The sequence below is a fragment of the Ceratotherium simum genome, chromosome 10 (genome assembly GCF_057802395.1).
Source record: "Ceratotherium simum simum isolate JZ-2026a chromosome 10, ASM5780239v1, whole genome shotgun sequence".
Classification (NCBI taxonomy): domain Eukaryota; kingdom Metazoa; phylum Chordata; class Mammalia; order Perissodactyla; family Rhinocerotidae; genus Ceratotherium; species Ceratotherium simum.
Genome location: NC_141909.1, coordinates 32,796,580 through 32,822,837, shown reverse-complemented (window position 1 = coordinate 32,822,837; position 26,258 = coordinate 32,796,580). Strand labels below are relative to the sequence as shown.

The window sequence follows — 26,258 nt, the reverse complement described above, 5'->3', positions numbered from 1 at the left end:
TGTTGATTTTGTATCCTGCAACTCTACTGAATTATTTTATTAGTTCTAAATTTTTTGGTGAAATCATAGAATTTTCTCCATATAAGCTCATATCATCTGCAAACAGAGACAGTTTTCATTATATTTAATATATTTTTTCATATACCTTCTAGGGGTGACTTTTCCTCTTAATTAAAGTGTTATATAAGCATGAAAAATATACATGCAATCCAGATTTTGGCTCTCTTTGAACCCACTAGGGTTGATGCTTTCATGAACCATAACCAACCACAGTGCAAAATTCAAATCTTTCAGAAGAATTCCCACTGTACCTGTCTCTTCTTGCAGTTCTTTCCAGCCACCAGGTCCCTTCTCTTTTATAATCTTTGCCCCAGGCATCATTCAGCCCAGTTCTCTCCTGCCCCTTCCTCCTCAATAACACAGAATAACCTTTTTCTCTCAATTCACCCTAACTCTTCTCTACTCTACCCTACTCATTTGCTTCAAGAAACTTGGGTCTGGGGGCCAGCCCCGTGGCTTGGCGGTTAAGTGCACGCACTCCAATACCGGTGGCCCGGGTTCGGATCCCAGGCGCGCACCGATGCACCGCTTGTCAGGTCATGCTGTGGTGGCGTCCCACATACAGCAACTAGAAAGGATGTGCAACTATGACATACAACTATCTACTGGGGCTTTGGGGAGAAAAAGGAAAAAAAGAAAAGGAGGAGGATTGGCAATAGATGTTAGTTCAGGGCCTGTCTTCCTCAGCAAAAAAAGAGGACAATTGGCATGGATGTTAGCTCAGGGCTGATCTTCCTCACAAAGAAAAAAAGAAACTTGGGCCTGAATTACACTTCTACTGTACTATACTTCTACCAAAGCATTAACTAACAAAGCCAGTCTCTCCCTGTAGAGCAGTTCTCATCTGGGGGTGATTTGGCCTCCAGGGGACATTTGGCCATGTCTGGAGACATTTTTGGTTGTCACATCTACAGGAGTGCTACTAGCATCTAGTGGGGGGAGGCCAGGGGTGCTGCTAAACATCCAATGTACAAGACAATGCCCCCAGACAAAGACATCTGGCCCAAACTGTCAATAGTACTTCCGTTGAGAAACACTGTGGTAAAGAAATTCTTGTATTAGCTTCAGTAATCAATGGTATTTTCTACTCTGCTACTATCAGTGTTTTATTACTGCTGTGCATTAGGAGTTATAAGTTTTATACAGACACACACTCCAGTCGATAAACAGTTGTTGAACACTAGGTATGTGTCAGGCACGGAGCCAGGCACTCCTAAGTTGCTCACGGTTCTATGAAGAAAATACGTAGACAATATAATACCTCATGATTGAAGGGAGTATGATTACATAAAGAAGAGACACCTAACGTAGCCAGGATGATCTGCAAAGATTTTTTGAAGGATTCTAGGAAGAAAGAAGCCTGAATTGAGCCTGGAAAAATAAGCAGGAGAAAGCCAGGCAAAGAGAGGTAGAGAACCACATGTGGTTAGGAAGTGGGCAGGAGCAAATCCAGAAGGATGCCACTTAATGTGCTGGCAACCATCAGATGGTCCTTAAAGACAACTGGGAGTGCTTGAAGGAGGAGTTAATTGGGGGGATGTGTTGGTAGCATGGTAATATTTATATTTTAGAAAGTTCATACCATTTCTGAAATCTAGCTGAGAGCAAATGAAGGCCTGCCCTAAGGTACTGGAAATAGAGATGGAGAACAGGGGCCAGGTGAAGACATATTTAGGAGATAGATGGACAGGACTGGGAATGGGGTGGACATCAGGGTGAGAGACAAGACATCTAGCATGACCCCAAATTTTAGGCGTGGTACCATTTACAAAGTCAGGGAAGGGAGGAGGAGGATGAAGTTTGTGGGACGAGATGGGAAGTAAAATTTGGACATATCTTTGTGTCACACAAATTTTTTCACTTATAAAACTAATATATATGTCTAGCAAAAAATCCTGTAAAGGAGAGAGAAACATAAAATCTCCATTTGGAAATAGCCAGTGCTAAAATTTAGTGTTTTTTTCCCCCAATTTGTTCTATGTGGAAAAATTATGCATTTTAGAGAAACAATCACACATTAGGGTGCTTTATACATTGTTTTTTTTCACTCTGCTCTATATTTTTAAATATCTCCCTGTGTCCTTGAATATCCTTTTACATTTTTAATGACTGCACAATATTTCACTCTACAGGAGAACCATAATTTACCCCACTGTCCCTATTTTTAGAGCTTTAGATTCTCATTTTTAACAAATTATGCTTGTTGCCCTCATAGGTTGAGTTCTCCATAAGCTGACAGATGGCATTTGAAGTGCAAGATATTTATTAGGGATTGACCCCTCTGAAGCAAAGAGGGGAAAAGTAGGAACGAGCAAGGGAGAAGTTGAACTGTGACAAAGGCCCACAGCAGACCCCACGTCTACGGAAAGGGCTCATCAGAGGTGTCCTGTACTGGGTGGAAATGACTGGGCTTTTATATAACCTCAAGTCACTCAATCACCATGTGAGGGCTGCTCTGGGAGGGCCATGACTTCAGGTGAGGCTGTGCTCTGCAGCTGAGGCTGACCTCAAAGGGGCTGACAGCTGGAGGCTCTCTGCTGACCATGCTCCTCCTCTAAAGGGAGGTTTTGTTAGCGCATCTCTGTGTCCACCGTAGATGCTCATTTTGCGCATATGTCTTTGCTGGTATCCTTAGGATAAATTCCCAGAAGTGGAATTGCTGCAATAGAGCAGGAGCATTTAAAAAACTTTTAATATCTATTGCCAAATTATCTTTAAGACTGTACCACTTTCTCCCACCAACAGTTCATTTCATCACTAATGTATAAGAACGTGACAATTGTACTGTTCTTAAATATTGAAAGGTACCTCAAATTCTCTTAGAAAATAAATAATATTGTTTTTTTCTTTTTCTTCAATTTTTTTTTTTTGTGAGGAAGATCAGCCCTGAGCTAACATCCATGCTAATCCTCCTCTTTTTGCTGAGGAAGACAGGCCCTGAGCTAACATCTATTGCCAATCCTCCTCCTTTTTTTTTTTTTACCCCCAAAGCCCCAGTAGATAGTTGTATGTCATAGTTGCACAGCCTTCTAGTTGCTGTATGTGGGACACAGCCTCAGCATGGCTGGAGAAGCGGTGCGTAGGTGCACGCCCGGGATCCAAACCCAGGACGCCAGTAGCAGAGCTCGAGCACTTAACCGCTAAGCCACCAGGCCGGCCTGGAAAATGAATAATATTCTTGATGTTTTATCGTTGTGAATTTCATTTTAAATGCCTAAGACAGGTTATGGGCTGGCCCGTGGCTTAGCAGTTAAGTGCGAGTGCTCTGCTGCTGGCGGTCCACCTCGGGCGCGCACTGACGCACCGCTTCTCCAGCCATGCTGAGGCCGCGTCCCACATACGGCAACTAGAAGGCTATGCAACTATGACATACAACTATCTAGTGGGGCTTTGGGGGAAAAAAATAAATAAATAAAAATTAAAATAAATAAATAAATAAATGCCTAAGACAGGTTACCTTTCTCTATAAAGCTGTATTTCTCTTTCCAGAAGGATAAAACACTCTAATGACTGATTAGACTGATAGGCGGCAAAGAACTGAATTTGGGTCTTCTGAATTGCAAATTTGCAACATTAAAGAGACAGAAATGGCTGGTGCCTGAACTGACTTGAAACAGAAATTTGCAATACCCCACAGCTCTTTCCATGTGAGTATTTGAGCAAATGAATGAAATTCTCATTTATTAGGAAAAATCCATATTTGACATACTACTGTAAGAGAGAGACTAATGGGAAATAACCATCATTTATTAAGTGCCTACTCCATGCCAAGCAATGCCCTGGGCTTTTATATACACCATCATATTTAATTCTCACAACAACCCTTTGAAGTAGTTATTATCACCACATTTTTCAGATTAGGAAATTGAAGCTCAGAACGTTTGGTAACTTGGTAACCTTAGTCATTCAGATTCCCAAGCCTGTGCACTTCTTACCATCCTGGGCTGCCGCCCCCAAAGCTATAACTCAAGTTACATAGCAGTAGCTTTAAACAATATAGTATATGTATTTAATAACTGTAGTAATAACTCTCACGAAGCTTATGGAATGTCTGTCCTTCTACTGGACTGGAAATACATAGGATTCAGTGTCTAAAATGTTTTCATTTTTGTATCACCTATGACACCTAGCACTTTACACACATAAAGTGCTTATTAAATATTTAACAGAAGAGGTCTTGAATAGCCAGGAAGAAATATCTTCCCAGTTTCTTTTATCCTTTCATCCTCATTTTGGGTTTGGCCTGATCCTGGTGTAGCCAGGAGGCAAAGAGATGATCGGGTGAATGGCCTCCCACTTCAGCAGGAACAACTCCTCTACACAGACCCACTGATTACAGACAGTGCCATGAAAAAAGAGTTGAAGGAAAATAAAACTAACAAATAAAAACCATCCTCTAGAAGTCACCCCCATCTGGAAGAAAGCTGGTGAAGTCTTCATTCAGAAGAGTAAATGAGTTCTAATCCAGCCTTTAGATCTAATTTCCAGGTAACAGGAAATGCAGAGGAAAGAGAAATATGTGGAAGACACTAAAAGAAGCCATAAGACAAATCCAGAAGGCTGCCTGGTTTCTTTAACAAGACAATTGCATTCTAAAAAAAGGGGAGGGGGGAGGGGAGAAGGAGGAGGCTATTCTAGGTTTAAAGAGATGTAACCAAATACAATGTGTGGTCATTATTTGAATTCTGGTCTGAGTCAGCTCTAAAAGACATTTTGGGATCAGCTGGGGGAATTTGGGTCTAGATTGGGTATAAATTGATGTTAGGTAACTAATTGTTAGCTTTAGTTAGGGGTGAAAATGTAATATGGTTATGTAGAAAAGTGTCCTTTTAAAACCGAGATGTATATTGAAATATTTAGGGGTGAAATATATCTATCTTTAAGCAGGAAATATAATAACGATCTTTTCAGCAAAAAAGGTGAAGTAAATAAGGCAAAATATAAATAACTGTTAAATACAGGCGCTAGGTTTTAGCTATTTATCATATTAGTTTCTCTGCTCTACATTTGAGGTCGTTTTTCATCAAGAGTAAACAACCATCACAGAATCATAGAAAAAAATCAAACAATCATAGGAAAATAAAAAGGGGGGGTTGCTTCCTTTGCAGGAGTAAGAACCGATCTTTATCTTCCTCCAAAGGTGACGCCATCACGTGTGGCCTGGATGCGACTTCAGGAGCATTGAGCGAGGTCCCAGGGAGCCTAGACGGACAAGCAGGTTTCTTTCCGAAGATCCGATTTTTGTGTGAAAAGAATCCAATCAGCCAACCCACGAGTCTCTGACTCTCCCGCCCTGCGCATCTACCCAGGACCCCTGCGGATAGCGAATAACCTGGCACCTCACTGCCCTTGCAAGTACCCAACCACAAAGGGTGGAAGGTTTGACGCTCAGGGTGCGGGCGGTCAAATGGCCTGAACTGGGCGGAGCGGGCGAGGGGCGGGAGAAATGCAGGGCTCCCCTCCGCTCGAACCCTTTGCGGCGGGACGGGGCTGGAGTGGCAGGTACCTTCCATCTCACCCACCTGGAAGCGGGGCGGGGCGGGGCGGACCCAGGCTGGGGGAAATGGGCGGCACGTGCCAAGGCCACTACCCTCACCTGCCGCCAGGCGGGCCCGGGCGGGCTGAGAGGGCGGAGAGCTTGGGTTGGGGACGACCGCGTACCTGGCGGCGGGGCCCGCGCGCAGCGGGACAGCGGGCTCGGCGGGAGCGGGAACCGCGCGCCGCGGGGTGAGGCCGCAGGTGAGGGCGGCGGGCCGGGCCGGGCGGGGCGGCTGCGCGTCTCGGCGGGCCGCGTTCCCCAGCGGGGGAAGTTTCTTGGCCGGGAAAGGTGCAATTGTGTGCAGCTATTCCTGGTATGTCAGGCGGGTCGGGCGGCCGCGAGCCGAGGGGGCGCCGCTTCCACGGGCCCCGGGAGAGGGAAGGCGGCCAGGCGGGCGGAGGCGGGAAGGATGCGGGCGCGGGGGCGCATCCCCTCGGGGCGGAGTCGCGGGCCGGGCGGGCAGCGCGGGAGGGCGAGCGTGGCCTGGGCCACCGCCTCCTGGCGGACGGTGGCATCCCCTGGCCCAGACAGTCTGACCACAAAGGCGGCTGTGGTCCGGAGCCCCGGGGAGGCGCAGGGGGGCGGACGGAAGCGGCGACTCCGCGGCCGGGGTGGGCTGGGGCCGGGCCGCTCTGGGGAGGGCGGCGGCAGCCCTGCGACTTTTGAAGTCCAAACAGTTGTCCCGGCTGGTGCCGCGCGCCGCTCTAGTCTCCCTCTCCACCTCCGGCGCCCTGCCCGGCTGCCCAGGTCCCCGTGGACCTGGGGTCGTTTCCAGGAGTTTAGAGAAAGCCAGGTCTTCAAGTTCTTGGAGGTGCGAAACCCTACCAGGCTGCAGAGCGCAACAAAGGGAAAGGGAGCCCGGGCGTCTCGCGGCCGGAGCAGAGGTTGGGGCGGCGGCCGAAACGCGCGCGGGACCCCCGCCCCTCCGCGCACCCACCGCGTCTCTCTCTCCCTGTCTTGCCCTAGTCTTGGAAGGGATGGAGGAGGCAGAGGCCGACTGCGCCGTGGCGTTCGCCGAGGCCCAGAGATGGGTGGAGGTGAGTGCCTTTACTCCTCGCCTTTCCTCGGGGTGGGCGTCGCGAGGTGCGGGCGGCCCGGCCACTCTGCGCTTCGGCCTCCTCCCGGGACCTTCGGCGGCGCGTAGCAGCCTGCTGGTTTGCGTGTGCAGTTTTGGGGGACTTCGCAAGTTCTGCTTCTCCTCTCTTTTAACGTCCAGCTGAGCGTAGCGCTGCGCTCCCCTGGACGGTCTCGCTGGCTCCCCCAGAGCTCCTGGCAGAGTCGAGCGCGGGCCCACCTGGGTTCGGGCACCGCACATCCCTATGGACCAGCCCACGTCGGCACCCCGCCGCCCGGCATGTGTCTCGGCAGCGCAGAGCTGTCCCTGAGTCGTCTGGTGCGTTTCTTTGGGGTGGCTACAAGTGGGGATGCCAGACACATGTCTGCAGGGGCAGAGTATTAAGAGTATGTTGGGTGGGAGGGCGGGTGGAGGAAAGTGTAGACAACTATGGCGCACGTGGAGAAATGATTTCTTATAGGCAGCATCCGGAGCCCAGGGTGTGGGAGTCAGGCTTGTACTTCAAAGCCGGCATTGATGAGGCTAAGATATCCTGAGGTCACTCACTGAAGGGTTGTTACTTTCCTAGCTGTGCCTCAGAGACAATATCTTCCATTCCCTTCTTTCCCCTTAAAAAGGAGATGGTCTCTTGGAGGTTTCTTCATCAACCTCTTAGAGGTACGTTTAACTGTAGAAGGTTAACACCGGGATTTTTGGCCGTTATTCTACTGTATGAAACAGATGACTTTTTAAATGATGCTTAAGAAGTCTACCCAGCACATATGAATCAGGAACAACTGCTTGTTAGAAAATTGTTGCCTACACCAGCCATGCAGTCATTTAGGAGTTACTGATGCCACGTGCCGGCTTTCTCAACGTATTTAAAAATAATTGGGCTTAAAGATTATTCCACGGGAAAAACAACGGGTTCAAGAATCCCAAAACAAACTGTTTAAAAAGAATTCATGTATCCTTAAAGAAATAAATGTATATATGTGGAAAAAATAAAGAGAATAAACTTTCAATGTTACATTTCTTACGCTAAAAGAATGTGAAATGTAAGTAGCATTACCCACTAGATAATAGGGAGCGGGGTGGGGGGGGGCGTCTAAGAAATTAGCTTTTGGTTTCTCTTTTGGACTGAAACGTGCTGGTCTGAAGGTGACTTAGGTGAGAGGGGAGGGCATGGGGAGGGAGGTAGAGGAATAAACACTGTATTTTGAATTGAAATGAGAGTGGAAAAATTCCAGCAATGTAGTTGAGAAATAATTTCCCTCATTCATAAACTTTGAAAAGTCAAGGCTTCCAAAGGTAATTTTCCATTAGTAGTGTGTGTTCTGCATAATTTTAGAAAGGAAATTGAACTTACCCTTTTGCCTTTGAGGGTTGGGGAGGAAGGGAGGGAAAAGGGAAGAAATAAGGGGACATTTTTGGACATGGCTCCTGTGTGGAGTTCTCTGTATTTGCTTCAGGAAATCTGTGAATATGGATGATTTCACACCCTTTGCTTTTTTAGTATGCACGTTTTTAAAATCTAAACATTCCTTGTTTGTTGTAGCTTGATCATAATTGCGTGGAATTTCTGTGAGAAATTTGTATCTATCAAACTTGAGGGAAGTGTTTTGTCCTAAAAGATATCATAGTGCATCTTCGTGCTTCCATCCCACCCCATCTAAAAGTGTTTTTCAGCAATGATTTGGCAACTCTGTAAAGTTTTTTGATCATCATTAGCAGAGAGCCGAATCTTTCTAAAGGCTTTGCCATATCATTTTAATATAGTTAATGAAATTAAAATTGTGATGTTTTTCTAGTGCCGCAAAGAGCAAGGCAGTACTTTCAATGAAGATATGTGAATAATTTACATATGCACATATACTTTGGTATACTCTGGGCATTTGAAGTGACAGTGATGTGTTCACTCTTAGGTTTATTTTATTTTTTTCACTTAGTGTCCAAATTTATCTGTCTAAATTTGGTGTCCAAATTTAACTTAGCTTTGCCTTTACAACCAAAGCACATATTTAAAAATATTGTTCTTGCCAAAAGAAGCAGAATGAATGACTCTCTCATTGCCGCAACCTCTTCACTCTGAGAACCTCTACTTTGAAGATAAAATATACTTTAGAATCAGTATTTTATAAGGAATTTTGGAAAGTGAGGGAGATTATAGTGTAAATCTTTCTCCTGCTTGCTAATATTCTTGCTCCATATTCCCTATCGTACTTTCCTCTACATATGTTGAAGCATAAGTGGGTCTTTCATTTATATGTGTATATATGTATATATATGTATTATAATGTTATATAAAATGTATATTATATATAATATAAGCTTCTGCCTTTATTCTCAGCTGCAGCTTTGAACAGCCCAAGGTCAAGAAACTTTAATAACCTTATAAAGCTTTGAATGATGACCAGAGTCCATGTCATTATGTCCTTGCCATTTCCATTCTCCATCTGTCATTTTAAATAGCTAATGTATTATTGCCACAACCAAAGTTAAAGTTTTATTAGTTTTATTTTGGGAGGGGAAGGAGAAAGGGTAAAGTGAGGGCTAGTAGTTGTTATTCTACCAATCACTATCATTTTATAACTTTTTTTATTTCTTTCAAATCATTTTTGGATACTTAGGAGTGTATATATACTTCTGGTTAGTTTAATATTTCAATTCAAAACAAATGTAGGAGTGCTACCCTTTAAGGTAATTCCACATAATGATATTGGATTATTATTTGGTTGGAAATGCTGTTTGGAATATCAATAATGTAGCAGAGCTGGTTTATGATTAAACATTGGTTTAAAACCAAATAATGTAATGGTTTGAAGGCAAAGGCAGAGGGGAAGCTTGATTCTAGCAAGGTCATGGAGTGGGTGATGATGCTAGAAAATGCAGGCTGGACCCTCTAATTTTGGTCCTTTGCTGCAGTACCTTTTAATTTTCTATACCTAATAGTTGCCTCTGTCTCTCTGTTTTGGGGCATTAAAAAGTCTTGTAGTAAACAGACGAAATAGCAGTGAGATTGAGAGCTGGGTGTATGGCTCATTGCATTAGCTGGTCACAAAGTTTCCAGTCTGTAAGTTCATGTTGCTATCTAGCTTGAGGTTTAAATACAGTAGTAATTTTTATGGCTGGAGCAGAACAGGCTAACTTAATTCACTACCTTCCCACTCACCTGCTCTGCCTGTTACCTCTGGGTTTGCTTCTTTCAGTGTCACCCTGTAGAAGGACTAAAGGGATGCCAGTTTGAGCTCATGACCAAGCCTGGCACCAGAATACGAATCCTTCCCTGGTTATTTCCAATTGGTCTGTTTCTGCGCCTGCCCCCATTTTTATCCTTCAGGGATGTGCTGGTCAGCCCCTTTGCTTGCCTTTGGTGCTACACTGTTGAATTGTACTCTGTGGGTCGCCCATTGATAATGGCAAAATCCTTCTAAGTGGTTTCCCTCTTTCTCTGTAAACTGCATCCCTTCTGCTAGTGGTTTCCAACCCGTGGTCTGGTCTCAAAGGGTTTGCTTGGTGCACGTGAATTCTCAGTGCATAGCAGTGTTGTCTTTAGACTAAGTGAAGGTCTCGTGGATTTGTACAGTTGCTTTCCAAATGTATGTAGAGTGACATAAACATTCATTTGAAAGTGTTACTGAATTCATAGAAGCATTTTTGGTAATTATATATAATTTCAATTAACAGTTACTAAACTTGAAAATACTATGATGGTAAAATTTGTTATGTATTTTAAATGTTAGAAAGCAATTCTTATACTAGCTGTTGCAGCCAAAATTATTTTTTCAAAATGTATACCTGATTTTATTAGTTCCTTGTTTTCTGGGGAATCGTGAAAAGATTTCAAGTCTACAATTCTTACATTGTGCTGTGAATCGTAGCATTCACAGCTCTTTACAGTCTGGTCTCTGCCGATATATCTGTCTTTTTGGGGTCATTTTCTCCATAGCTGTTTGCGTAGTTGCCAGATAACATAGAGGTTAAGCACAGTTTTGTACATTTCGTATCTAGAACTTATTTATCTTATTACTGGAAGTTTGTACCTTTTGACCCCCTTCACCCATTTCATGATGACTATAGTTAACACTGCTGTGTGGTATATTTGAAAGTTGCCCAGAGAGTAGATCTTAAAAGTTCTCATCACAAGGAAAAAAATTTTGTGTGTAACTCTGTGAGGAGATGTATGTTAACTAAACTTATTGTGGTGATCATTTCACAACATATTTATGTCAAATCATTATGCAGCACACCTTAAACTTATACAGAGCTGTATGTCAATTATATCTCAATAAAACTTGGAAAAAAAAAAAGAGCCCAGTTTTGGAATCAAATCATTGGTTGAGTCCTGGCTCTGCTACTTAAATCCTGTAGGCCTCAGTATCTTCTTTGAACCTCTCATAGTGGTGGTGCCAGTCAAATGAGATGCTGACAGTAAAGCGGTTAGTGCTCCCTAATTCTTGCTTGTGTTTTCCCAGCGCAGGATGCTGTTTTCTCATCTCCAGGCTGTTGTGCTGTTGTTACTTGCTTACCCAACACCCATTACTCGTTGTCATTCCTTTACACTGGGGCTAAAATCAACCTTTATGTGAAGCCTTTTCTGAACCACCAAACCTCCACCCCCATCCATTCCTTCCTCTCCTCTATTGCTTGTGTAGACCTCCCCTTTTGCACTCTGTGGTCTAAGTCTATCCATTTCTCCATATTAGACTATGAACTAACTGAGGGCAGGAACAGAATCTTATCTTTTGCTCGAGGACTTGGCATGGTGCCTGGTAAACGCGTGTTGAATGAAAGTACCACCTTAAGCCTGCAGCTTTAACAAAATTTAAAAGTTGGGTTTTAAGGACCAGAACTCCTTTCTCCCTCCAGTGGAAACTTGCTTCAGTGTCTAAAGCTGAGTTTGTTGCTTGGGCAGTTGTTTGGTTGAGACCAGCAATGAGATCTGCCTTCATCCTGATGCCAGCATGCACTTGCCTATTTATTTAGCATTTCCTCTATTGCTTCAACCCAGTTCCTGAGTCACTCTACTCCTGCCTTCTAATTAGTGGTTTCCCTCATGGGGACTTACATTCAGTCATTTTGTTATCCAAAAAATGCCTGTTAAGTGCCCACTCTGTACGAGCACTTGTCAGGCTTGTTGATTCAGATGCCAAATTCTTAGCCTCTTTTCTGGACCTCCAAACAGAAGCACATCCCACAAGGGGCAGACATGCAAACAAACCCAACAGCGCCATCAGATAATTGCTGTAGTGGAAGTTTGCACAATGTGTGGTGATGGCATTTAGGAGGCAGTCTGAGTCGGCTTGGTGAGTCAGGCAAGCTCACAGAGGAGGCTGGAGTGGGGCTAACACATTTGCTCTCTGGGCTGGGGCATTGTGGCTTTATAACTTGTTGTGAGATCTTGAAGTTGCATACAGCACAACTTTCAAGATTTGCTCAGAGTAGTTTATTTTTACTCAGGTAATGTTTAAATGCAGTGAAATGCAGAGATTTTAAGTGTACAGTTGCAGGAGTTCTGTCAAATGTATATACCCATGTAACTAGCACCCCAGTCAAGATATAGAGCATTTTTATCACTCAAGAAAGTTCCCTTCCAGAAGGACGCATCAAGTCTCTACTCCTCCTGTAGGCAACCACTTGTCTGATTTCTAGCATCATAGATTTCTCAGGGTAGTTTTGAACAGTCATGAAATGTCTTAATAGCAATTCGTTCCTTTTTTCTTTATGCAGCGTTTTACTATTTATTTTTTTAAAAATTATTTAATTGAGGTCGTATTCGTTTATAACATTGTGTAATTTCGCATTCTACTGTTTCTTGAACACAGCATCTTCATTTGGCAAATAAGAAAGGCTCCTGGGACAGGAGGGATGGCAAGAGATGAGGGAGTTCACAAAATCCTCTTGGGAGGGAACTGATTCATACAAATAGGAACCAGGGCAGGGATGCCGTTAGAATAGCCTGACTCCAGGAAATGTAAACAGATATGTCAAGATGTTTCCTGAGTAAGTGGGAGGATTCCACGGTGTCAGTCATTCTGGATCCTTCCAGTGTACTGATGCACTGAAAGCTAGAAATGGACCTCTTCTTAAAGTGGGGGAAAATACAAAGAACTTGTGCCTTTAATAAATCAGAGTGTCCTTGAACCAGTTAGAGAAGTAGATCCACTGGGCCAAAAGGAATGAGTGATTTTTTGGTTCTTGATACACATCACCAAGTTGCCCTCTGACAGGTTTGTGCTAGTTTGCAACCATGAGCAGGGGTTGAGGGCTCCAGCTTCTCTATTATTCTGGCCAGAATTGAGAACTGTCATTTGCATTTTCCCTCTAAATAAATAGATGAAAGATGCATCTGGTGCACCTCTTTCTTGGATCACTAATGATGTTAAACATTTATCAAACAGATGACTCATTTGGTTTCCTCCAGTGAGGAAAGATGAAATCGAAACAAGGAGGGTTCTGTGTCCTCTGCATGAGGTCACAAAAGGCTTAGTGGGCCCCTGGCCTGATGAGGGGAGTCTCCAAGGTCATGGGCATGGTAGGGCCATTAAGGAAGTACATCATGAGTCATCTGGTTTTTCTTTTGGGTTGTTTGGAGATAGACCTTTTGAGTTCTCAACAAAATCGTGAGGTGAAGAATGGAACAGTTGGCCATTTAGAGGAAGCAGAACACCTTGATGTTTCTTCAACCATTTGTAAAGCACAGAAATTCTTAAAGCTTCTCCTTGACTGAGAGGAGTCATGTTCTGAGTGTGTGGCAGGGAGCGTGGTTTGGTTCTTGTTCTTCCGTGTAGTGCTCTAGCGCTGTCTCTCTGGATGCCAAGAGTGCTTTGGCTAGTAAGGGACTGCTATTGGGACTAACCGGTTCCTTTTACTTCCCCTTCCTTTTCAAACTGCTTCTCAACATAACAGCATTTGAGTTGAAGAAAAGCACTAGTTTTGAGATTGTTGGTTAAGAAGAACAAGCAATATCAACAAATTTGCCTGGCTCTTTTAGTTTGGAGAAAATAGACTTTGTAGGTGAACTATTTCATCTATTACCATCTGCAGATTGAGTTGTCTCTGTTGTTCCTGTGTCCCCATAGTCCCTGACAGAAAGTTCTCAAATGCTTTTTGAATAAATGAATGTTTTGTGTCCAGTCAAATGGTTGGCTTATTTAATTGATGTTTGCAGATCTCCTTAAGCCTGTTAACTGTCACAAATGTATTTGAGCCCGAGGAAATGATAAATTATGCGTACCTGTGTTTACTCTTTGGTTTCTGAAGGTAATTATTAGGTGTGTTTCTTTAAAAACACTTTTGATATACTCAAAGCTCTTAATAAGGATAATAGCTGTCATATATGCACAACTTTGAGAACAGAGGTTTAACACACTCAGTCTGCCACTTTGCTTTAAGGAGATGGAGATTAGCAAATTCTACAGATGAATCACAATACAGCCCTGTAAACAGCCTTTCCAAAGATTGTCAAGTCTTCCCTGATAGAGTGCTTGAAGATTGGTTCTGATTCCTGGATACAGGATGCTCAGTTTGGTGCTTGAGTGCATTTAGATGAGCACTAGACGTTATGTTTGTCTCTAAGTACAGTGGGGATTGTCAAAAGGAGAGAGGTTAGAAAATTTGTTTGGGTTCAGAGGGCAGAACTGGTAATAACTGATTGGTCACAATGAGGCTTTTGTCTTAAGTATTTTTTTTTTTTTTTAAGATTTTATTTATTTTATTTTTTCCCCCCAAAGCCCCAGTAGATAGTTGTATGTCATAGCTGCACATCCTTCCAGTTGCTGCATGTGGGACTCGGCCTCAGGATGGACGGAGAAGTGGTGCCTCGATGCGCACCCGGGATCCGAACCCGGGCCACCAGCATCGCAGCGCGCGCACTTAACCACCAAGCCACAGGGCCGGCCCTTGTCTTAAGTATTTTGAAGACTCTTCTATAAATAAAGAGCTGTCTTATGCCAGAATGGGCCGATTTGTATAGTGAGTTACCTGCTAGTAAAGTTTTTACAAGAGAAAGTGAGTAATTGACAATTAAAGCAACTAGTATTTTTTCCCACTATGTGCAAGACATGTGGCGAGTGCATTATACACGTGTAGCCGTACGATGAAGGACTATTATTACCCAAGGGTGTTCTTTTCAGATGAGGAAAAAGAGAGGTGAGAGGTTTGCTTAAGGAAACACTAGAACTAATAAGTGGTAGTTGGGGATTTGAACCTAGGCACTTTGACTCCACAGCCTTACCTCTTAATCACTACACTCTACTGCCCAAGAGTACTGGTTGGTAAATTGTGGTAAAGGATTTACAAATCAGGAAGAGAATGGGCTCTCAGTCCTCATTCCATCGAAAGCTGTAAGATTAGGTATTTTCCACTTATGACAAGTCCTACACACCACAACAGGTTCTGTCTTGTGATGTTGGTGCCTGGAAAGCACATCACGATCAGATATTATAAAGGCTACAGAATTGCTGATAGACACTCTTGAGCAATTGCAGACTTTGGATTTTATGTTCTGGTATATCTAAGTGAATGGATTAGTGCTCAATAAACCAGTAAAATTATTACAAAAGGGAAGCATTTTTATATGGTGGCATTGAGTTGTACTTTGAGCTACAGTAGGAGATAAATTATTTCTAACTAGTTTCTTCTACAAGACAAATTTACAAAAGGGTCAATTTCTTCTTTTGTATGACCTGCATTTCAGGAGTCCATGGCATACCAAAAATTATGCAGACTGTTATTGTACAGTGCTTAGAAATAGATGTCATGTTTTTGATGAGGATAACTTTCTAGTTAGTGTTTTAGACATGGAAGTACTGAAGCAAAGACCGTGATAAAAAATTTTGCCTTCTTGACTAGGTTGAAATTTGACCTAGACATCTGAGCTGGGAAGGAAATATCTGAACTATTTTGTTACACCACCATTTCATAATATTCAAAGGAAGGGCAGTCATTACCAACCTCATTATAAACTTGGATTCTTGAATCTCATTAGAGTTTAAAGTCTTTCATTCTACCTGAGGAAGGAGAAAATAAGCAAACATTTTGCCTTTACTTCTTGAGTGGTATGTAACCAATTTGGAAGTTAACCTGTTGTCCCAAGCAAATATTGTCAGTCTGTCAACAATATTAGACACTGTTGGTCACACCTTCATTCTTGAAACATTTCTTTCAATTGCCCTCTGGATTTTTCTCCCATTTTACTTGATGTTTCTGATTTTGCTTTGCTGCATTCTGATTATCTTGATCGGTAAATATTAGAGTGTCCCTGGGTTTATCTTCCCAAATCTTCTTTTTTGTCTACAATCTCTCTCTAGCAGGTGTTGTCAAATCCATAGCTTTATATACTTTCTATATGCTGATGACTTCCATATTTATATTCCTGGCCTGACGATGTCTCTAACCTCTAGACTTACATATATATCTACTCAAGATATCCAATTTTAGGTCAAATAGGCACATCACACTTTGTTCAAAACAAAACTCTTAGTTCCTCCCCCTCCCTACCACCTACCTACTAATCCCCCAGTGTTTCCCATCTTAGTAAACGGCACCACCGTTTACCTACTTGCTCAGGTCCCCAACTTTCAAGTCATTATTAACTCTTATTTTTATATCACACTACACATTGAATCTGTCAAGAAATCCAGTGGGCTAAAAATCTTCAAATATATCTCCAGAGTCTGACCACGTCTTGTCATACCCACTATCACCTCCCTGCTTCCGAAGTAACAGCCAGATTCCTTTTTAAAAATGTAAACCAGAGATTATACATCCAACTCTGCCCTCTGCTCCCTGCACAATGGCTACCCATTACATTTAGAATAAAATCTGAATTTTTAAACCATGGTCTATGGGACCCTACATAATCTATTCCCTGCTTGCCTATCTTGTCTTGGCTTCATCTTGCTTACCATGCTCCAGTCATATGGGCTTCCTGCTATTCCTCAAATGTGCAAAGAAGGTTTCTATTTTAGGGCCTTTGTGGTGGTGTTCTTTCTGCATGAATACATTTCCCTCAGTTGAATGATACCTCCCCCTCCCCCTAGAAAACAACCCCCCTTGTCATTCCATACTCTTATATTTCATAGTACTCGTCATCACTTGCTTTTGTATTTTGTATGATATATATTTTTGGCTGTTAGTCCCACTAGAATATAACTGCCTTATATGCAATGGTTTGCTTTGTTTTCAAGCCTTTAATAGTGCCAGGTATTTAGTAGGCACTCAGTAAATATTCATTGGATAAATAAATAAATGATGGATGCACAAATGTCTTTTAATTTTTTGTACTTGAAATCTTTTTAACCCTGGGATATGACTGACTTTCTGGCTGTGCTTCACTCAACAAGAGAAGTTGGTTTTATTATATTAGCTTTTTTTTTGTTTGTTTTTCTTCTTCAAGTTCAGTTCTAGATTGAGCAAGTTCAAAGCATGTTTTTCAAAAAGCAGGTTTAAACTATGAGAAATGGACTTGGTTCATCCAGTTGTAAAGATGCAAAGGTAAGCAAGTATCATAAGATAATAAACATCCCAGAAAATTTGAAGATGAATCTTCTTAGCTGAATATCCTGTCCTGGACCTAGTACATTATCCTGAAACTTCGGGATATTAGTCATGGAAAGGCTGTCACAGCTCGCTGGTTGGTGTCCTCCAGCTTCAGCATGGACTGTACCCAGGTGCTGATAGGAGACAGAGAAGCAGCAAATAGCTTTATACCCTGTTTTGAAATAAAAGAAAATAATCAAAAATTTGAGAACAAGAACATTTCTCCCTTCTGCCCCAACTCAAACATCAGAGACCTACTTCATGCCTTCAAAGTGCTGCATTTTATACTAGTTTTTTCAGGAATCGTTCTGAAATGGCACATAAAACTGAGGAGTGGAAGCTTTCAAAAGAGCTTTGTTCAGAAATGAGGGAAAAAGGACAGATGAAACTCCTTGTCTATTTTGATGCAAAAAGACTTGTTCTTAACCTGTTTTTTTATTATTCCTCCTAGCTGTCCTAGGAATTAAGTCATATTGTTCTTTTAACAAATATAATTTTTTTTACAGATGAGGAAAGAGTGGCTCAGAGAAGTTAAGTTTCTTTCTGAACACCACACAGTTGATACTGATGGAACCAGTATTTGAAATTAGATTTTTCTAACAGAAAACTCAAGTTTTCAACCACTTCATTTACCTTCTCTTTCTCTTCCTTTTTTACAGCTATAGCTACTGTTTTGGCATGTACGTGCCCTGTTGTGCTAGTAGCTATTTCGTGTGTGTGCCTTTGTGTCTCTCGTTTGTTCTTATTTCACAATTGGAGCTAAGTTAAAATGCATAGGAAGGTGCTTAGACAATATAAAATGTCGTGTAAATTCACACTAGGATGTGGATAGCTTCCTGCTGTTGGCATGTGATGGGCTTAGTGGCAGTGTATGTGTGGTGAGGAAGGGAATGGTGAGGGCACTTGCTATGGTGGTTCTTTCTGGCACTTGTCCTGACAGGGAGGAGACAGTCACAGGGAAGCTTGGGACAAATGTGAACACGTTGGACAGCAAATCTGAAGGGAGTTCGAGGATGGGAAAAGCGTTTGGAAGCTATTACAGAAGGTCTTTCTTGAATAGGACCAGAAAGATAATGAGTGAAAAGTAATATGGAAAGCATTTGAGGTCAGTAGAGGTGATACTAGCATGAGCAAGGGTCAATTGGATTGTCTTGTTGGCAGGACAGTGAAGCTAGTAGTCTACTTAGGGTGGAAGGTGCTTACAAAACCAAATTGTGGATGAAGAATTTGAAATTTTTCTGTAAATGCCATGTCAGGTGATGTTGGAACCCATGGGACAGAAGGGGTCAGTGGAGAGGAAAGACCATATCCCATAGAGGATCAAGGACTAAGCCTTGAGAAATGACTTCTGTTAAGAGGACAGGAAGACGAAAGGGAGGTCGTGGTCAAAATGCTAAGCAGAAGACCAGGAATGTGTTAGGAATCCTAAGGGAAGCCTTGGTTCCATGAAAGATAGCGAGGAAAAGGATTATCAACAATGTTCAGGACTAGAAGAAGTGATCAAGGGAAAAGAAATGATCAAGGCCATTGAGTTTGGCAAGAGAGCAGTTTCTCATTTGTTGAAAGTACAGCTTTGGAGTGTTAGTGTGGGAGCTAAACCGAGCTGCAGAAAATCCTTCTAGAAAGTCATAGTGTAGGGGCAGGTGTACCATGAGAGAAGAGGTAGGAAGAGCAACCAAGAAATCAGTATTCTCTTTGTGTTAACAAAACCATGCCCTGCTCCCATGGTACACTACCAGATATGTTAGTGGTACAAACCCTTCATATTTAAGGGAAGTATACTCTAGGACAAGAGGTCTGAAGGAGTCATTATGGTCTGCTATACAAAGTACTAAAGTTGAAGTACACTACTGTATTTCAGAAATCTACGACCCTGGTGTGCTAAAGATCGTCTGGAAGTCACTTGAATCTTCTGAATTTATTTTCTCTTTCCTAAACACGGATGTCTCTCCTGTCGCCAGCGTTTTTATTTTTTTAATTTTTATTTTTTTAAATTTTTTATTATTTTTTTCCCCCAAAGCCCCAGTAGATAGTTGTACATCATAGTTGCACATCCTTCTAGTTGCCGTATGTGGGACGCGGCCTCAGCATGGCCGGAGAAACGGTGCGTTGGTGCGCGCCTGGGATCCGAACCCGGGTTGCCAGCAGCAGAGCGCGCGCACCCAACTGCTAAGCCACGGGGCAGGCCCTCCCCAGCGTTTTTAGCTGACAATAATTTGGTGAAGATATTTTGTTTTTAATGTTTAGAATAAATGTATCTTAATAGTTTCGAGTTAGTGACTCTAAGAAGCTTGAAGTTATATTAATCTGGAAACATGATAATAAGAAAGGAAATAAAACATTTCTAACTTTTAAATATAGGTACAAATAGTTGCCATGAAAGCGTACACTCTTGGCGCTTCGTGTCTGTGTTTCTTTTCTGTGTTCTAGTGTGGTGTAGTGGCAAGAGTGGCAGGATTGGGGTAATACTGCATAGGCATAGCTCATACATGGCAGATCCCAGAGTAAAATGTGTGACCATGGACAAAACATGTAGCATTCCTAAGCCTAAATTCCCACAACTATAAAATGAGGATTGCAAGGTGGTGGTGATAAGGTTTAGGAAAAAACAGTGTGGAATATTTGTAGGTACTTAACAAATGGTAAGTGCCCATATTATTATTATTATTATTCTACTAAATCTGTATATAATCAGAAAACAAATTATTAAATGATCACTTTTTTGTCTTTCTTAGAATGGCTATTTTTTAAGGTTGTGTGTGTGTGTATCCCACGAGCCACTTAGATAACTTGCTATTTATTCTAACCTCTGATTTGTGAATATGGGTTTTTAAGTCCCTTCTGTATTGTTCTTAAGCTGTAATAAAAATCCTCTCATCTGTGAGAAATCGAGGTTTGAATGAACAAATGCCTTACCAGTAATGGATTCTGTTTTCTTGATGGTGCTTATGTCAGCTTCTTCTCTCTAGGGATCCTCATGTTCGTTTTAGCACTTCTTTGCCATTGATTCTTTCCTGTCAATGGAAGGATGGTCGACTTGCCTGAGACTTTTATGTTGAAGGAAAAGAATTCCATATTCATTGCACTGTTGAAAACACTGCTATATGTTCTTGTACTCCCTACTCCCTTCAGTTTGCTACTATTGAAAGTTTCAGATTAGAGAGTAGGGTATGTAGATTCAATGTATTGTTTCTTCTTTTCATATAAATTGCTTTTTCAAGTCTCTGTACATTATTGTTATCTCAATTATTCTTTGCTCTTTATGCACCTTTTTTATCCTTTTAGTTACTTTTCGTATTTTGTGTGTCTTTGAGTCATCTTAATTTAGCTTTTCTGCTGTATTCAGTTTGGAAGAGGCAATTGTAAGATATTTCCAAGAAGGAAATTTTATGATGTCTTACTAAAAATGGGCCTAATGAGCTATTTTAGAAAAGAGAAGCTTTTATAGTTTCCATGAAGAAAGGAAATGCATTTTTAGGTGTTTTATTCAAAGGATCAAGGTTATATGACTGCCTGTTTTTACGCTAGTTTGCAAACATTTTTAGACTTGGAAAATGCTTATAAGTCCTGAAAGGTATAACTTGCCAAATAGCTGATGGTTTTGAAATTTGGCCTTAGTTCTGGTAAAAGAATGTGGTTGACAGCCACACTGCAATTTACAGTAATCCTTTTTGTGTAAGGAAATGAATCTACTTGGCTTAATACATTCCAGATGAATTTCTGGCTCCTTGATTATTACAAAGTCATTTAAAATTCAGGTTTCATTATTCAGTTTCATTACAGCAGCCCTCTCTGTGCTTGTAATGGCCAAGGTGATGTTAAAATCCCTTGCAAAACTGAAACACTGGGGGGCAAATTGCATTTTGGGTAATTTTGGGGCGCAAGCTTATGATGTGGCCAGTGCCTCAGCATTTGGCATGACCTAGGACTAAAAAGTGTCAAACATCTCTGCTAGATGTGTCTAGTCCAGGCTGTAAGGAGATCAAGTTGAAGACCCATAAGGAAGTTCTGCTAGGGCCATGAAGAACTTTCTTGGAAGCCCACTTAAATATTTCTATTTCCTTTTCATTGGTCATCCTTATCTGCAAGGGAATCTGAAAAATGTTTTTAGCTGGACACATCACTGCTTCCAACAGTATTGGGGTTCCATTGCTAAGGAAGAAGAGGTTGACCATGTTGGGTTGACAATGAAGTCTCTGCCACACTTATTTTCTGATTGTTCCTTTCTCATAGCATTTTGCTTTGTTATGATTGCAATCTAGTGTCTTAGCTCTCTGAGGATGCTATATTATTATAGTTCTTTTTCTTGTTCCCTGCTTGTCTCTATTTCTTCCAAGTTCTTTTTCTGTTTTTCCCCTTTAGGCTTTGGTCTCTTAAGTTGGAAGTTTCTTTTAAACCTCTGGTGATCCTTGACCAACTGCTCTCTAGATTTTCTACCAATCTCTGTATATCCAGGCATCTTCCTCACTACCCCTCTCCTACCCAAAGGACCTGTTGCCTCTAGACTCTGAATCTTTTCTAGGGGAACTTGTCTGCTTTGCTTCTGCAAAGCTTCCAAGTTCTGTGTCCCTTTGTATTTCCTGAAGTTGACATTTCCTTCATTCTGCTCTGTCAGTTATCATTCCTCTGTCTACTTTCCATCTTCCAAAAGTTTGTTCCAAGTTTTCTTCTACTGTTGTCTCTTTTCTGATTCCCTCTGTCCTTGTGGGTTAATGCCTTAAATTTCTATGCTGTCATTTTGGTGGGGTTTTGGGAGACAATGGAGACAAATATGTAGCCACTTCATTATGTTTGGCCAGAAGTCCAGTGTATGTGTGTGTGTGTGTGTGTATATATATATATATATATGATGTGCATATATATATACGATGTGCATATATATATATATGATGTGCATATATATATATATATGATGTGCATTATAGAATAAAAGAGTAGAAAAACATGAATTGAGTGAGGGTTACAGTTATTGCTGAGGTGTAATTTCACACAAGTAAAATAATGCCACCTTATTTAAATTTTTAAAAAATCCTACCTTGTTATAAAATTGAATTGAGAGGGCTTATATAAATCTTAAATGTACACACTAATGAGGCAAAATTTGAATCATAAAGGGATAGTTATTGCAGGACAAACAGAAAATGAGCGTAAGAAAGATAAACTAAAGCCATAGATGAGGTACAATTTCTGCCGAGTGCTCCAGTATCTGTGCTACTAATGTGTCATAAACTTAATCTTTCTAGCAGTCAATTCGGACACAGAATCACAGACCCGTCTGTGATTCACACACACTCTTTCATTCACCTGGAGGGCAGAGTATAGAGGGAGAAAATGAACAATACCTAACACGTAATAGATATTTAATAAATGAGTTTCTTTTCTTAAACCTCTGAAAAAGCTTGTCCCTTCAAGGAAAAAAAGGGAAGTTAACATATATTGAATATCTGTTACAGTCACTTCAGACAGTTGCGTTCTATAGATAAGACAGCTGAAGATCGGATAGCCTAAGTAACCTGCCCAAGGAAGAGCAAGCCGTACACCCAGATCCTGGCGTCAGTCCTGGTGTCCTTTCTGCAACATCATAATTGCTTCCAGTGACTCTTCTTCTGTGAATGTTTCCCTAAACGAGAATGACACTCCTGGGCACTTCACTTGTCATAATTAATTTATCTGTCTTGCTACAAGCTGTTTTTTTTTTTAGTTAATGAGGATTTAAGATTTATTTTTCCAATTTTATGGAGATATAATTGACGTTTAACTTTGTATTAGTTTAAGAGGAACAGCATGATCTGATATATGTATATATTGCGAAATGGTCACCGCTAAGTTTAGTTAACATCCATCACCTCACAGTTACACGTATTTTCCTTGTGATGAGAACTTTCAGGAGCTACTCTCTTTGCAACTTTCAAATATACAATACGGTGTTATTAACTATAGTCACCATGCTGTACGTGATGCCACAAGATTCTTGAGAGGATATACCAAACCACCCAAGGACCAACCAAGCCCAGTGCTTGGAGCCATGATGATGGCTCGGTAGAAATTCCTTGAAAGAAAAAATGTTGAATGAATTTAGTGCTTTGCATGTATTACTGGTACTATAAATTCTTATTGAATGAGACATAAGACTTAGACAGTGACTTAGACATGTAGCTTCTGGAAGGAAGAAATGCTGAGTAAGAGAAGGAAAGCCATCAGTACAACTGGAAGCAGTCTGTAATGACTCTGGTATTTTGTGGCTAACAGGAGTGTACTCCAAGGCTCTGATGACAAAGCCCGTGGTTTTCTATTATTCTAGCTAATTCAGTCCTGCATTCTGGCATCATTAGTCAATAGATAATTCACAGCTTGACATTAGAAAAATGAGATGCTTATATATTCCTCAAATATACACTTAGGTAAGATTGCACTAATCAGTTAATGTGTAGTGATCTTAGTTCTATTTGTTTAATTATCATCTCACATCTTTTTTGCAAGTTCTTTTGTTTGCATTTAGGTTTCCTACGGCCCTTCCCAAAGTCTTTTCATGATTTCTGTCTCTGTAGTTTTGCTCTGTGGTTGATATTTTTTTGAGGCCTCTGAACTTGGTAGTGCTGATGCTTCAGTTCACATGCTAATTTCTTAAATTCATGGATTATATATGTTTCTGGTTACAAAAAATATATACATAAATATAAATATATATGTTATAAATTATATATATATAAAAATATATATTTTTTGGTGTTGACTTGAATTTCCTGAAGTGCTTATTTTTTGCTCAACTTGTCACCTGTGTCCTCCAGTAGCTCTAATTCATTAGGAGTCGGGAGATCGCTTATTTGTTTGTTCTGTCTTTGGCTGCTGGAGCCCCGCAGGTATGTGGCTGTTTTCCCTTGTCTCCTCTTTGCAGCTCAGGTCAGCTTCTGGGCTACCTTGTGTGGTTGAGGCTCAGTGGTTTCTGTCCATGTGGCGGGCAGTGAATCTTCAGGCGGGTCCTTATTCTATCTTGAGACACCAGCAGGAAACTTCTCTGCTCCTAGGTCTCTTTATGCTCTTCTGCCCTTGTGTGGGGGACACATCCGTACCTGCTGTCATCCTGGGGCCATGGAAACTGATAGTGTTGTTCCGTTAGTGACCCAGGTCTGTCCGTGGGTGGCTTCCCCCTGTGGTCAACCTCACACTGGGGCTCTTCCACTGTTGGTCCTCCAGGTCTCTCATGCTGAAGGGGAGATGCTCCTGCAATAGCTCTCTCATTAACTCTCTGGGGGCGCAATACCTTCTCTGGAACTCTAGGTCTAGGGGAGCTGTATGGCTTGGATTTGAAGTTGGGAGGGGAAGGAAGGCTGCATTTAATATACTGCCACCTCCCGGTATATTTAAAAATGTTTTAGGCTTTCTGTAGATTCACGATTAATATTTATCATGTTTTTGACCATCTGTCCAGCACTTCAGATTATTATTCACCTTTGACTTACGTTAAACAATTTTTTTTTAACTTAAGTATTTTTTAGTGTATGAAGATGTTTTTGCATTGCAAAAACTGCACTGTAACATTTTCTCTTAAATTATGACTTTGGAATAAATGCAGCCACATTTTTTATACTAAGAGATTGTCATAGTTATGGTTTCTGAGATGCCATGTTTAGCCTGTGGTTATAGACTATAGGACATTTATAGTTAGAGCCAATGGAGAGAAATCCTAGCCAACAAGTTTCGTTTGGATGTAAAATGTGTGGCTCTTGGAAAGGTTACATTAATTCTCTTGGCTATGAAAGAGCTTAGTTCAGGACTGGCACATTGGCAGCCTCTCTGAGGACCCTCCCCGTGAAGAATAGACTTTGGGATCCTCCTTTTTCCTTCTCTTCTTGAGTCAACATCCCAAGGATGAACCAGGCATCACTCTTTAGTATTACATGGCTCTGTGTGAATTTTGGACCAAAATGAGATAGTCTTATTGTTCTGGAGTGTTGGATCTCAACTGGGAGTGATTTTGTTCCCCCACGTGACTTTGGGACTATCTGGAGACATTTTTGGTTGGCATAACTGGGGTTAAGGGTGCTACTGATTTCTAATGAGTGGAGGTCAGCGATGCTGCTAACCATCCTACAGTTCACAGGTCAGCCCCCATACCAAACATTTGTCTGGCCCCAAATGCCAATAGTGCAGAAGTTGAGAAATCCTGTTCTTGAGTCTAGACTTTTCCCCCAAATATTTTTTGGCACAATGTAATTTTTAAAAATGTAATTACACTTAGTACTTGAGAAGTTATACTTAATTATTATTTTGATTGTTTCTTTTCCTACAGAGGGCTGTGTGTTTGGAAATTATAGTTGTAATAGCATTATCAGAAATTGAGCAGCACACAGTTTACTGTGAGCAGCATGATGTTCTGGGCGATGCTGGGGGAACATAATGAGGAGAGTGTAGTTTACTCCAAAAGATTGGTTAATGAAATGAGGCAATACGGTAAATCTGAATGATAAAATACAATTGAAATAGTATAATTATCAAGAAATATTCTCCAAGAGTCAAAGTAAAGAATGACACTGTCACATCTGAATCCTGCTTGATTCCTTAGTTATGTCCTCTTGTATAAACTCAACTCACTATTGATCACTCAGCAGTTCTCCTGGGCAGGTTAATGTGGATTATTAGGCTAGGTAAACTCATGAGTTGATGATATACATATTACACTAAAGAAATATATGAGGGAGATTTGATATGATTGTTTCAAATAACTCCTCTAACCCCTTTATTTGGGAAAAACAAACCTGTTGCTACTTGTCCCCTGATAACTTCAAATAGTATTGGTAGATAGGCATAATTTTATTAAAAAAATAAAAATAATATCCACTTCACAGAAACTTGTCATTGTTTGGAGATAGAAATTATTACTAAAGTTTTTGTCACCTGCAAATAATCTTGATTATTAGGTATCATTTAAAAATAAGCTTTAGTGAGCTTAAGCTTTGTTTTAATTTTTTCATGGACATTATATTTTGTTCTTTTAGTACATTTTCCTGTCCTTCAATTTGGGCCCCAGGTCTAGAGAATAGAATTAATGATACTTTTTAGTTC

The 26,258-nt window shown here is 41.2% G+C and overlaps 1 protein-coding gene across 1 annotated transcript in view; it reads left to right on the top strand.

Annotated features, from left to right (window-relative positions):
* Positions 1-6,278: 6,278 nt before the first annotated feature.
* Positions 6,279-26,258, top strand: part of LMO7 (LIM domain 7) — a 196,769-nt gene continuing 176,789 nt past the window's right edge. Inside the window, 2 exon segments of the mRNA XM_087435974.1 lie at positions 6,279-6,410; positions 6,566-6,636. Coding sequence (XP_087292100.1) covers positions 6,577-6,636 — 60 coding nt within the window. The 5' untranslated portion in view covers positions 6,279-6,410; positions 6,566-6,576.